At 39.2% G+C, this 13,742-nt stretch overlaps 2 protein-coding genes across 3 annotated transcripts in view; both read left to right on the plus strand.

The window, feature by feature from the left end:
- Positions 1-294: 294 nt before the first annotated feature.
- Positions 295-6,836, plus strand: LOC141801615 (heat shock protein HSP 90-alpha). Its single transcript, XM_074684724.1, has 11 exons — positions 295-453; positions 2,055-2,204; positions 3,271-3,637; positions 3,764-3,897; positions 3,996-4,322; positions 4,510-4,675; positions 4,768-4,958; positions 5,292-5,439; positions 5,548-5,816; positions 5,909-6,242; positions 6,370-6,836. The coding sequence occupies exons 2-11, from the start codon at positions 2,055-2,057 to the stop codon at positions 6,480-6,482; spliced, it is 2,199 nt and encodes a 732-aa protein (XP_074540825.1). The 5' UTR covers positions 295-453; the 3' UTR covers positions 6,483-6,836.
- A 1,706-nt stretch (positions 6,837-8,542) lies between these two features.
- ppp2r5cb (protein phosphatase 2, regulatory subunit B', gamma b) overlaps positions 8,543-13,742 on the plus strand; it is a 32,274-nt gene continuing 27,074 nt past the window's right edge. The window contains exons 1-3 of one of the 2 annotated variants that reach the window (XM_074684961.1): positions 8,543-8,664; positions 9,216-9,275; positions 13,519-13,684. In XM_074684961.1, the coding sequence (XP_074541062.1) occupies positions 8,638-8,664; positions 9,216-9,275; positions 13,519-13,684 (253 nt within the window). In that variant the 5' untranslated portion in view covers positions 8,543-8,637. The remainder of the gene's footprint in view (positions 8,665-9,215; positions 9,276-13,518; positions 13,685-13,742) is intronic. The other variant, XM_074684963.1, reaches the window with a different exon arrangement.

Genomic DNA, 13,742 nt, shown 5'->3' on the forward strand with positions numbered 1-13,742 from the left:
TAAAATTTATTTAGAAAGACCTGTAATCTTTCTTCTTTGTCATATGTTCAAGTTAATCACTTTGTCTGGTGACCAAATACGAGTAATTGTCAAACAGGTACAGGTAAAAAAGGGTTAAACTATCTTTGACAAACTTCATCCACTGCTTCACATCATGTTCTGGAATTTTCAGAGAACACTGCATGGTTCATCTCAGTTCACTTCCGCACGCTCAGCCTCTCCGCTCGAAGCCCCGCCTCTCTTGGTACAAAGCATTCTAATTGACATCTCTCTGAGCCAATCAGCGGCCGGACTGTAGTAAGGAGGATTCCAGACGGTTCTGGAAGCTCTGATCAGGATTTCTCGAACACTCGGACAGGGTATGAAAGCCCAACAGCAGGGGAATTACCACTAGACTTTCTGCGTCGAGGACACACTCACTTTCATTGGAGTCTTCGAATTCAAACGACCAAGGTATGAATGAAATACTTTAATGCACATGGAGATACCTCTATAATCAAATACTCCACTGATGAACTATGAAGATATACACTTTGACATTCATGTTTAATGTTAGCTTGTAGTAGCTTAATTATCGTAGCCCAAGATTTCATCAATTCAACTGATACTGTTAAATATGACAACATTAAAATACTAATGTTGGGATATTCCTTGTTGCAAATGGTGACGGCTTTTGTACTGACTATGATTTTGAGTTAAACGTTCCCTGTACATCGTGTTATAACGAGATTATGCTCATGAAATAATTACAGGCCTGTTTAAATGACCACATTTGTAAAAAATGGACTGATAACAATCGAATAAAGTGATTTTTATCGCATTACCATCGTTTAGTCAATACGTCAAAACTTTTCAGTTCCATCCTTAATATGAGAAGTATCCCTCATCACCTTCAGCATGGCTTAAGCTGGGAGGCAGCAGACACATGGACCGCATGGTGCGGTCCTGATGCACCTGTCAGGCAGGACTTAGGTTGACAACCAGCGATCGACTTAATTAACTTGGATCAGATTATTGGAACAGCCTTTTTTTTCTCATGCAGCAATCAGATATTCAGTGCACGGCCATTGAATTTCCATTTGAATTTAAACTCCCAGAACCTCCTGTCCTTAACTGGTATGGGAGGAGGAGCTTTTGATTCTAACCGAGCCGCTACAGAGTTCAGATCGCCTCTTGGTACCTTCTAGAAACTTGTACTTCGCCTGGGAGACCGCAAGGTGGAGCTTTGATTCACTTAATTCAAATCATGTGCTCCTCTGTTAAACCAGTAATGACAAATGTTGAGTAAGAGGAAGAGATGAGTCTACTTTTGAGAGCCCAACAGTTGTTGAACCTCTGTTTTGTGAGATGAAGGTGATGACTGTGGAAGGGACTGCCTTTGAACCTAGTCACCTTGTGGTTTTTAAAAGGGAAATTTGTTGATCCGTATTTCTTTTCTATTTGTATTTGTGTCACATACATTTCAATAAAGGTTATATAAAACAAGAGCTTCAGTGATGTAATCCAGAGTTTAACACACTTCTGAAAAACCTTATTCTGTGTCATGAGAATAACTAGGCAGAAGCAGACAAGATGGATTACTGGTAGGTTGAGCAGTGAGTAAAGCTACTCCATCTGTCATACCACCTGTCTGCTAGCTTGGTCTTCACCTGTCAGTGCTAATGCATACCATGCTGCCCTCAAGATAAAGGGTGTTCACTTTTTAGGTATCATTAGTATGAGTTCATGTAATTGCTGATATAAGAACTAGATGTACACCAAACAGCACAACAGTATTGAAGAAAAAAAATGTTTCATAGGTATTAATGTGACAGAACAGCACTTTTGTCGTGATGGGAACTTTTATTTCACACGATGTGACTTAAGCTACTTGCCAGAGGCTGATGGGCTGTGCTGGTTGACACTGTAGGGAGGAGAGTCCACTGCATGCGATCAACTGACAAAAAAATATCACATGCCTCAATAGCTGCAACAACATGAGAGGATACATTCAGCGAGTCCGCTTGAGTTGATTTTAAAGTTTGTTCTAAAACCAGTGTTAATTTTTCTCCTAGATGCCTGAATTACATGATCAACCAATGGAGGAGGAGGCTGAGACCTTTGCATTCCAGGCTGAGATTGCTCAGCTCATGTCCTTGATCATCAACACCTTTTATTCCAACAAAGAGATCTTTCTCAGAGAGATCATCTCCAACTCTTCAGATGTAAGTTTGCTTCAGTATTGGTCTAAAGCTGTTTCTTCAGTCTCATCCAAGGTTATAATAGTTAACTAAAACGAAACTAAAAACAAAAACTAAAATTTAAAATACATTGCAGTTAACTCTAACTAATAAAAACTAGAAAAGAAAACAAAAACGACAAGTAAACTAAAAATGTATCTTGTGTTCTCAAAACTAACTGAAACTAACTAAAATTATAGAGAAAATGCCCTTAGTTTTAGTGTCTGACAATGTTAATAGCCTTTAGGATTTAAATTAATCCGACACATTTTCCCAACCAATTTTACGACAGTTTTCGGCAGTTGTCAGCGCCGTACGGCACCATCATAGTGACGTACTGGGACGTTCTTGTTTACTGCACTGGACTGTGCTGTGCTGCGACTAAATGTTGTGGAGCAATGAATCATAGCATCTGTAATAGTTTAATTGCATGTGAGTCTGACTTTAATTGTTCTTAAGTCTGTCTTTCTTGTTAGAGTCCAAGTTTCTAAATATTTAAGCTCATATTATATTTTTTACATAGTTTTTGTTTATATTATTTTTATGTAATTTAGGTTAACATTATTTTATATAATTTATGTTTTTATTTTTTATATTAAGTCTATATTATTTTCTTGTGTTTAAGGCAGCAGCCAACAGTTCAGTATCAGCATTGACTGAGCAGTGAGCACTATGATGGACTTGAAAATAAACAGTATTACAAAATATTTACTCTGACTTTCTTCAATCCTGCACCTGTTTAATAAGGTATGGAAAAACTAAAACTAAACTAAAACTAAGCCTTGTTGCAAAAATCAAAACTAAATAAAAACTAGAATGCCTGCTCTAAAACTAATTAAAACTAAACTGTAACGGAAAAAAAAATCCAAAACTAACTAAAACTAAACTAAAATGACAAATCCAAAACTATTGTAACCTTGGTCTCATCCTGTCAATGGTTTATATTCTATTTTTTAACACAAAACTCTGTGATGTGTTAAGGCTGTAATACATTTGTTATGTAAAAAACAAATCTGAAAACTGAAAGTAAACACCAAACTTTCACCTACAGGCTCTTGATAAAATCCGCTATGAGAGTCTCACCGACCCCTCCAAACTTGACAGCGGCAAGGACCTGAAGATTGAAATCATTCCAAACAAAGAGGAGCGCACCCTGACCCTGATCGACACAGGTATCGGCATGACCAAAGCCGATCTGATCAACAACCTGGGCACAATCGCCAAGTCTGGCACCAAAGCCTTCATGGAGGCTCTGCAGGCTGGAGCTGACATCTCTATGATTGGTCAGTTTGGTGTTGGTTTCTACTCTGCCTACCTGGTGGCTGAGAAGGTGACCGTCATTACCAAGCACAATGATGATGAGCAGTACGCCTGGGAATCCTCTGCTGGAGGCTCCTTCACAGTCAGATTAGACAACTGTAAGTAACATAGCAGCCATATACAGGCCTTGTAAATCTCCATTAGTGTTTTTTCCACAAGGATGTCTGCATGAGGTGCCAGTGTTGTCTGTGACTCACACTGACCCATACTTTCCCTTATTTCAGCTGAACCAATGGGGCGTGGCACAAAAGTGATCTTGCATTTGAAAGAAGACCAGACAGAGTACATTGAAGAGCGAAGAATCAAAGAGATTGTGAAAAAGCACTCACAGTTCATTGGATATCCCATCACTCTCTTTGTAAGCAACCTTTAAACACTCCTTGTTTCATTAGACACGTCCACATCCACCACATTCTTCCAAAACATGGCAGTTGACTGAGCTGTATTTTGATTCAGGTGGAGAAAGAGCGCGACAAAGAGGTAAGTGATGACGAGGCGGAGGAGGAGGAGAAGGAAAAAGCCAAGGATGAGGATGAGGAAAAGGACGAAGACAAGCCTGAGATTGAGGATGTTGGGTCAGATGAGGAGCACGACCATGACCACGACAAGTCTGGTGACAAGAAGAAGAAGAAGAAGAAGATCAAGGAGAAGTACATTGACCAGGAAGAACTAAACAAGACCAAACCCCTGTGGACCCGTAACCCTGATGACATCACCAACGAGGAGTATGGAGAGTTCTACAAAAGTCTGACCAATGACTGGGAGGACCACCTGGCTGTGAAGGTAAAACTAGGTTTTTTGAACGAATCTCTAAAATGACTACTTTATGTTTTCTTCTCTATGAGCAGCTTAAGAAATGTACCTTAATTTCAAAAATCACAAAATCAAAATACGTAAAACAGACATGTCCAAGCATCTTTTCACATTGGAGAATTGCAAATAAAGTTTTGTCTATCTTTTTTCTCTATAGCACTTCTCAGTGGAGGGTCAACTGGAATTCCGCGCCCTGCTTTTTGTGCCTCGTCGTGCTCCCTTTGACCTCTTCGAGAACAAGAAGAAGAAAAACAACATCAAGCTGTATGTACGCAGAGTCTTCATCATGGACAACTGTGATGAGCTCATCCCTGAGTACCTCAGTGAGTATGGAGCTAAACCGAACTGGCTTTACCAGCTAATGCAGTTAAAATTGAAAAAACAAACAACAAACGTGCTGTCTTTTTATTTTTAGATTTCATCAAGGGTGTTGTGGACTCTGAGGATCTGCCCCTGAACATCTCCAGAGAGATGCTGCAGCAGAGCAAGATCTTGAAAGTCATCCGCAAGAACCTGGTCAAGAAGTGCCTGGAGCTCTTTACTGAGCTTGCAGAGGACAAAGACAATTACAAGAAATACTACGAGCAGTTCTCCAAGAACATCAAGGTGGGTGTTTCTTCAGCCTGGTCTACCCTATAATTTTCTTCTACCTTAGTTGAGAAAATAATCTTTTTTTTCTTGTAAGTCATTTTGCTCTTTGAACCCTTTAACATAACTGCCATCTGTCTAATCCTTGGGCCATATTGTCTTAGAGTTAAGCTGCTTGTCTTGGTCTCATTCTCTGTTTAAGCAGAACCACTCTAGTTATTAGCTGTCACACCTTATAAACCAATGGCTGTCTCTTTAAGTCTGGAACAATAAAGCCAATCGCCAAGATTAGTTTTCATTTAGATAATTTCATCCTGGATACAACTAACATGAAAAATATTTTTCTTCCAGCTTGGAATCCATGAGGACTCTCAGAACAGGAAGAAACTTTCAGAGCTGCTGCGTTACTACACCTCAGCTTCTGGAGACGAGATGGTGTCACTAAAGGACTATGTGACACGCATGAAGGACAGCCAGAAACACATCTACTACATCACTGGTGAGGATGCCCCTCATGTATGAATGACTCAAGAATGCTAAAATGCTGGTTTAATGAGTTTTGGTTTGAGTTGTTTAAAACAAAGCATTTGCTATTTCTTTATTTTAGGTGAGACCAAAGACCAGGTGGCCAACTCTGCCTTTGTGGAGCGCCTTCGCAAAGCTGGTCTTGAGGTCATCTACATGATCGAGCCTATTGATGAGTACTGCGTCCAGCAGCTGAAGGAGTTTGAGGGAAAGAACCTGGTTTCAGTGACCAAGGAAGGCCTGGAGCTGCCTGAGGATGAGGATGAGAAGAAGAAGCAGGAGGAGAAGAAGGCTCAGTTTGAGAATCTGTGCAAAATCATGAAGGACATCTTGGAGAAGAAGGTGGAAAAGGTGAGCAGAACAGTTAAATGCTCGGTTTTCTGTCTTTATTTTTCTCTGAGCTGAAGCTGATAATTCTGTTGATTCTTATTTAACTACCACAGGTCACAGTCTCCAACCGCCTGGTCTCCTCCCCATGCTGCATCGTCACCAGCACCTATGGCTGGACTGCTAACATGGAGAGGATCATGAAGGCCCAGGCTCTGAGAGATAACTCCACCATGGGCTACATGGCTGCCAAGAAGCACCTCGAGATCAACCCCGACCATCCCATTGTGGAGACCCTGAGGCAAAAGGCAGAAGCTGACAAGAACGACAAGTCGGTGAAGGATCTGGTCATCCTCCTGTTCGAGACCGCCCTGCTCTCGTCTGGCTTCACACTGGATGACCCCCAGACCCACTCCAACCGCATCTATAGGATGATCAAACTGGGTCTTGGTGAGTGCTGTTGTTCAGGGACATCTGCAAAGTTCCTCTAAATGTTCTGCTTAAAACAAAACAAAAAAACTGACTAGTTGGCTATAACTTTATTCCCCTCCTTGTTACTTTGCCTCTTTTCTCTCAGGTATCGATGAAGATGATCTGACACCAGATGACACCCCGTCTGCTCCCACTGAGGACATGCCTCCTCTTGAAGGGGATGATGATGACACATCCAGGATGGAGGAGGTGGATTAGGCTCGTTTCTAGCAGCCTGCTAGTGTTAAAAGTAGTGTTCTATAAGAGTAAAACTTTATTGTTGTAAATGAGACCCTCCGTCATTCCTCTTTGTTAAACCAGGTCCCTTTACTTCCCCTTGCACTGGGCATACTGTGAGCAGTTCTGATCCATTCCTTTTAGACAAATGTCTTTTTTTAAGTTGTCATTTTTTGTATCATAAGTTTTGTTAATGTATTTTTTTTGTATTTATTGACATTTCAGTGTTCTTTGAGTGTTCTTACTTTGACTGTAAATTAAAAAAAATATACAAACAGAAGATTGATACTGTAATTTGAAAAGGGTTTGGGTCAATAAGAATAAAAAATGACCATATTTTCTTGTCACGTTTTGTTTGTTTTCTGATCATTCTCTCTTGAAATGCTCTCCACCAATTCCACTGAGTCTGTTTACAGTGTAGTTAAATTACAGGATAAGTTGCTGAATAGCTACTTCTTCAAACTACCATGCAAGAGGAGAGCTCTCAACACAAGAGTTAACAGGAAGCCAAAGCCAATGCCACACACATTGGTTTATTCCTCATGATATAGTCTGTGATATATGAATAGGTCATTTTGTATAAGTCATGACAAACATAAATGAATAATGCAACATAACCTCATCAGCCTGCTGGTGGCTATGGACTAGCCATCTCCTCTGTGTGTGACAAAATAGTTAATAGAGAAATAACACTGTTTCAAAAACAGAAAATTAGGAGGCTTTTGGCTGTTCCTTGAACATATCTCAAACATGCTAAAAAAGAACTTCACTATAAAATATTTCAGCCAACAAAGATGGAGAGAGTGTGCAACAGTTTACCACAGTAGTGAGATCATATCAAGTAGTACGTTGTGAGACTATCAAGTTAACGTAAATTTAGTTCTTGCTATTGAGATGCCAAGTTAAAAAAAAATACTCATTTCACTACGGTTATCAGTTCAATGTTCAGCAAACCAGAGAGGAGTAGGAATTCCCGCTCTTGATAAGCTCAACAGAAGATGATAGTAACAAATAAATTCATATTTGGCTCAAGCAAAAGATTTCATGAGGTCATTGTATTCACAGCATGACACTCCTAGTCTAGCTGAAAATTGGACATCAGACATTGCATCTGTCCAAGCACATGTATTTCTAATAAATTGACACAAAGTCTTCTTTTCTGGTGACCCAGAAAGCCAGGGAACTGTGACAGCAAACCAACATGTACAACTGAAGTATTCAGTCATGACTAATCCAATTATTTACTCTTGTGCCTCTCCCTCACTCAGGAATCTAGAAAATATCCGTGTTTAAATACAACAACAACAACAATTACAAAAACAAAACAAAACCAAACAAACAACAAAAAAAAAAAAATATAAAAATAAAAAAAATACCCAAACCTTCTACACCAGACATTATCCAAAAGTCCATTGATCAAGATGAAAAACATATTTCTTTGAAATTGCTGAATTCAATAAATAACTCATGAGTAAAACACATTCTAAAAATGGTCCACTAGAGGGCAGCTAAGAGCTACTTTCCCAAGAGAAGGTTCTGAAACGTTCTATAAAACTTTGAAGCATAAGGATTTTTTTTGACCAGAAGAAAATATTTGGGATGGCGCTTTCTATAATAATAATAATAATAATAATAATAATAATAATAATAATAATAATAATAATAATAATAATAATAATAATAATTATTATTATTATTATTATCATTATTATAATTATTATTACATTGGCAGAAACACTAGCATTTTCTGTCATTTTTGCTTCACGAAATATTAATGATTACTTTAATATAAATAGGGGCATCATATGACTATCAAAAATGTATGAATTCTCAATTTTGTGGCAAACTTTTTTGGTTATTGCCAGAGTAATAACAAAACCGAATACGTTTGATACTGAACATATGGGCACATGACAGTGGCAGTGAAAAATGTTTTCCATTCTTTCACCACTAGGCTGCGCCAATATCCTCCTCATAGTTTTTGAGTCAGTTCATGACGTTGAAGTCAGCTGACATCAAACAGCCAATCATAGGGCGTAGACAGGCAGAGCCGCTTTTCTCTGTGGTGCCCTGAGAGTTGTCAAGGTTTTGGTTGTGGAGTATCCGAGAGGGGAGCAAGGGCGGCTACAGTTGTAAAATGCCGAATAAATCAAAAAAGGACAAGGTGAGTCATACAGTTGATAAAAGACGATTGTGGTGGTACGCAAAGTTCGCAGGGTGTGGGTTTTGAGCGGTTTTATTGATACACCGGCTTTATAAGAAGACATTTAACAACCAGCGCGATGTCCCATCAGTCTGGCTGTTAACGGTGGCAGCAGTCATCCTTAGCTAGCCGCTATCCTGCCAACGCGTTAGCACTGAGAACATTTTACTGCCTTAATAAAATTAAGAACCCTGATCCAGAAGTATGAGAAACCAGAAAACTTTTAATGCAAATGTGCCCCCAGTCGTTGCGTATCTGCTTTTAATTTAAAACAATCAACAATCGCACTCTTCTGTTAGAGCTTAAAGCCAGTGTGAAGTGACGTTTGCGAGCTAGCATCAGACTTAGCACTAGATTCAAACAGGAGTGTGAGACTGGGTGGGCAGGGATGCTATATTTAGCTTGGATGTTTTGCATGGCGACATTCATTGAAAGACTGCTTGCGTATGTTGCCATCCTTCCTGGTTATATCACGATAAATAAAGGACTTCAACTTTTACTTCTGATTTCAGGAGTCCCCCAAATCTGGAAAAGGGGGCAAGGGTGGAGGACAAGAGAACACAGAGCATGAGGTAGGCTAACACTGGACACTTGATTACAAACTTGCTTGGTGACAGAAGGGCTATTTGTAACACAGGTTCAAAGCCTCTGGTGTAACATCCCTATTGTTTCCTGACAATGGACTGCAATCTCAGTGACTTAATAAATCATCAAGCCCCACCTATACATTATAACTGCTGTGTGTCCGTTGCAGTGATTCAAGGGAAGGTCTGGTCATAAAGAGACTTGGATGTGGATAACCTTTGTACAGCTTAACATACTAGGCATGACATAGATAAGATGATGGAGAAATTTGAATCAATATTTTTATATCTGATAGAATATGTTTCAGATAGTGTTATACGTTCACACAATGTAAAGCACAGTTTATATATAGCAGAGGGAGTGGCTGTGATATCTTGAATATCTGTAGAAATGCAACCCAGCACAAAAGACCCTATAATGTAAAAAAGAAGGTCCATTGTGCAACTTTCAAAGCATCAACTTGAGTTTTGTTAGTCTTTACAGGCTGTGGTGCACTTTGTATTAACCCAAAGAGTGATCTCTGAGTGCACTTGTCCTTTGTTTGGTGCTGGGCTGTGCCCACTCTTATCATATAGAGAAGGGAGGTGGTACAGTTGCTTTTATGTCGAGCAAGCGATCATATGGGTGGGTTGAAAATCTGCTTCAGAGGAGAGTAGAAAAGCTTCCTTGATTCATTTGAACCTCATTATTCTTTGAACTTCATCACTTTTGTTGACTAGTAGACTTCTTAAAAATCTCTCTATTCAGCTTTTGTGTAATTAACAAACACTATTCTTAAATATGATAAACATTTACTCAAATGTTAAAAACTAAGTGTGTTAAAATGTATGTAGTCTACTTTTATTGTCTAACACAGAGTACTGAAAAAGAAATTGTGGTCCCAGAGATGCGATGTACTTCCTTTGTTGAGAGGCCGATGGTGCAACGGTGTCATCGGTGTAATCAAAATTGGACTTCTCTAAATCAGAGCCTCAAACAAAAGCGTTATGTGGTTAGCTTGTAACCATGCTTGTGTTAGTTATTAGAGCGTGTATTGACAGCACTCGGTTACACCCTGGTAGTAGTCGCTCTTCTTGTGACTAAATCTGCTGTTTGTTCAGAACCTGGTGCTAGATTCTTGTGGGTGACACCAGGTATGAAGAGTTCACCACAGTTCCCTCAGCATTTGTGCTGCTGTACTGCTGCCACATTTCTTTTATTATGCATTTAGATTAAGGGTTGTTAAAAACACTTGTAAGGGTACTGTTGTCAAAATATGATCTTTGATGTACTGTATGCCCCACCTGCCTGCAAATCAGTGCAGAGAACTGCTTATTAGTACCCTGGGGAGGATACATTTTTTTCTTGTCTGTTGCTTTTTTTTTGAACAGCCATTTGGTGTTCATCTACTTTGCATTCACACTCAGCAAGCAAATATTTGACCTACTCGATGGTTCCTCAGCTAGCTGTCAGCCACCCTCAGATCAACTTGCATCTCTGGTTATCTGGATCAGAGAAGCTAAAAGATAGAAAAGTCAGTTTTGTTCTAAGATGGAAAAACTTTGCTCTGTCGATTGTCAGTGCTGTGCTAAACAGCTTTAGCACAATGTCCAACAACCATCTACCCTCCATATGTATTTGTCTTTTCTTTAAAAATACCAGCATGATCTGCAGAAAACTCAGAGCAGATTTTAAGTGTTACTGTGTTGCCCTCATGAGTTGTGTAGCTGCTCTGACCCTTTAACATGCAAGCCAAAATGATCCAGTGTTTTCTGGGTATTAGATATTGTTTTGGTCCTGTAATAGCTGCAGAGGCATCTGGCGGGGATCATTACATAACAGTATCACACTGCAAGGCTATGTACTGTTTTTTTTTCCCTAAGGCAGAAGAAAATGTAAGGCAAGAAATGTGCCTTATTTATTTAATCCAAGGTAGAACAAAAATAACAGTGACAAGTAATTATTAAAAAGCAGATTTGATCCAAACTTTTTTTTTCTCAACATCCCCTGCGATTAAAGTTTTCTCATCAATTTGAGGTCATCTTCTCATCCAGGGAAGTCAGAAATGTTGATGCAGTCATTTTACAGCGGACATTACAAGCAGCCTCCTCTTTCGTACGACGTTTAATATTTATGTCTCAGGTCTGCTCATCACTTGTGTGTGTTCGAATGGCTGTAAAACACTGTCAGATGTGCATGGCTGTCAGTTTTAAAGCCTGCATGAATTATCTGCACCCTATATCTTGACAAATATAAGGCAGACAGGGGTACATTTTCTAAAAATGTCTCCTGAGTGTATAATCACATTTCAATGTGATCTCTTCTCTTTTTTAAACTGTCACCATGGTCTCCTGCTGTGTGCTGGCAGACATGTAGCAGATGCATCATTTCACCAAGCTTGTGTCAAATTGAAATTGTTGGTTCTTTATACTGCAGTTGTATTTGGCATAAGGGCATTTTCATTATATATAAAAGCCTTCCTTTCCTGTCTTGGTTACAGACAAATCAGTGTGCAGTGTTACAGGCATTAAAATCAGAGCTGACCTGACATTCAGTCATTCATTCTTTGGAAGAATCAACAAGACGAATTGTTAATTCCTGTCTGATTTCACAATAATGTAATCTTGGTCATATCAGAAATCAGCTCAATCTTTCCTCTTTGCTCTGCAGCTTGTCTGTGCCCAGCTTTGAGCTGCTGTCTCACAGCGCTGCAAACTGAGGCCAGCTTTTGTCAGACTTTAAACAAATGTATCAGCTCCCCCCGTGACTCAGGCAGACACAGCCTCCAGCTGCAGCTAATGAAGTCGGCTGTGTGACATCAGGTGTGTGTTGACGTATGGATCCCAAAGGGCAGGTGGGACCAGCTGTGAGAAACCTGTCACATTCATTTGAGCCTTCGTCAGGATTATATTCAGTATTACAGCTGTCCTCTGGGAGTCTTTGTGAGACCCAGCTGGGTGGATAAGTGGATAAGAGAGCCATAATGTTTGGTTTTCTCCAAGATTAATGTACTGTTGTATATGATTACTGTACTCAGGTGTGGTGGAGTGTGTTTTATAGCTCTGATTATATAATAAGATAAGATAAGACAGTATAATCCTTTCTTCGTCCCACATCTGGGAATTTTACAGAACTACAGCAGCAAACGGGCAGAGTTTGATGCAAAGAAAATTACATTAAAATACATATAGATAGTAGGGATGCAAGATATTGGATTTTTGCCGATATCCGATATGCCGATATATCGAAACCCCTTTTGGCCGATACCGATAATCACAAGTTTGTTTGTTTTTTTCACTGTAAAGAAAGCTAAGTCTATCCTGTACTGGAATTTATATGTTACTCTTATTGTGACGGTCTTATTTGTTTAAGAAACACACATAAAACAAGACAAAAAACATTTGATTTTACCATAAATAAGAAATGTATTATTTATTCAAACTCAACACATTCAGTATTGAAATACAGAAAAATAATTTCTTTATATCACATGAACTTTAAATGTACAATGCATTTTTAAACATAACCAAGTTGCATTTGATTATTTTAGAGCTACTGTAACAACCTGGTGACAGACACAGAGCTCTGCAGTGCAAATAAATGAAGTGCTACATTTTATTTAAGGAGCTTATTTTTCAGATGGAAAATAATAATAATCCTAACTGAATAGCACCTTATCGGCTGTGACTATCGGCAGAAATTTTCACATCTGCCGATACCGATAAACGTGTTTTTAAGCTTTTATCAGCCGAACCGATATTAAGCTGATAATATCGTGCATCCTTAATAGATAGATAGAGCTAGATAGAGCAATATAATAAGTGTAACTAGAAAAAAATAAGTGGAGAACATTTAACTAAAGGAATTTAGAAAATACATGTGCACAGAGTGATTCCATGACCAAAGTAAAACCTATTTACAGAGCAATAACACTGTGGTGAGGTATTGCACATGTTAAGTTTGCACCAGGTCTTAAATTGCAACATTAATGCAAACAAGTTACTCTACATTTAGAAGATAGAGGGTTTCAGCATTTACAGGAGTGAAAGTAGTGATTTAATATGCAGAAATAAAATATATCATAGAAATAACAGTAATGAATGACAGAGTAGAAAGGGTAATGCATACTTTACTGTAGGTGACATGCACACAAATTTATCAGATCAGCATAAAGGTCATTGTGCGCCATGCGTCACATATGCTTGCTTTGCCTCAGTGTCACTATTGTGTTTTTTTTCTCTCTTGCCTCAGCAGAGCTCTAACAGGAAGACGAGCAACAGTGTTCCTCCCACCACTCAGCTGCTAAAGGGGAAGCAGCCAGGTTCCCAGACACCTGTCAAAAAGGACAAGAGGCAGAGCTCCTCTCGCTTCAGCTTGAGCAACAACAGGGAGCTGCAGAAACTGCCCGCATTCAAAGGTATTTGCTGGTGCAGCGACAGCCATGCTGTCACCCAGTCATATCGCTTCATTAAGAT

Source organism: Halichoeres trimaculatus, unplaced genomic scaffold, assembly GCF_033239565.1.
Source record: "Halichoeres trimaculatus isolate MK-OKI-2021-1 unplaced genomic scaffold, fHalTri1.1 fHalTri1_scaffold_13, whole genome shotgun sequence".
Taxonomy (NCBI): Eukaryota; Metazoa; Chordata; class Actinopteri; order Labriformes; family Labridae; genus Halichoeres; species Halichoeres trimaculatus.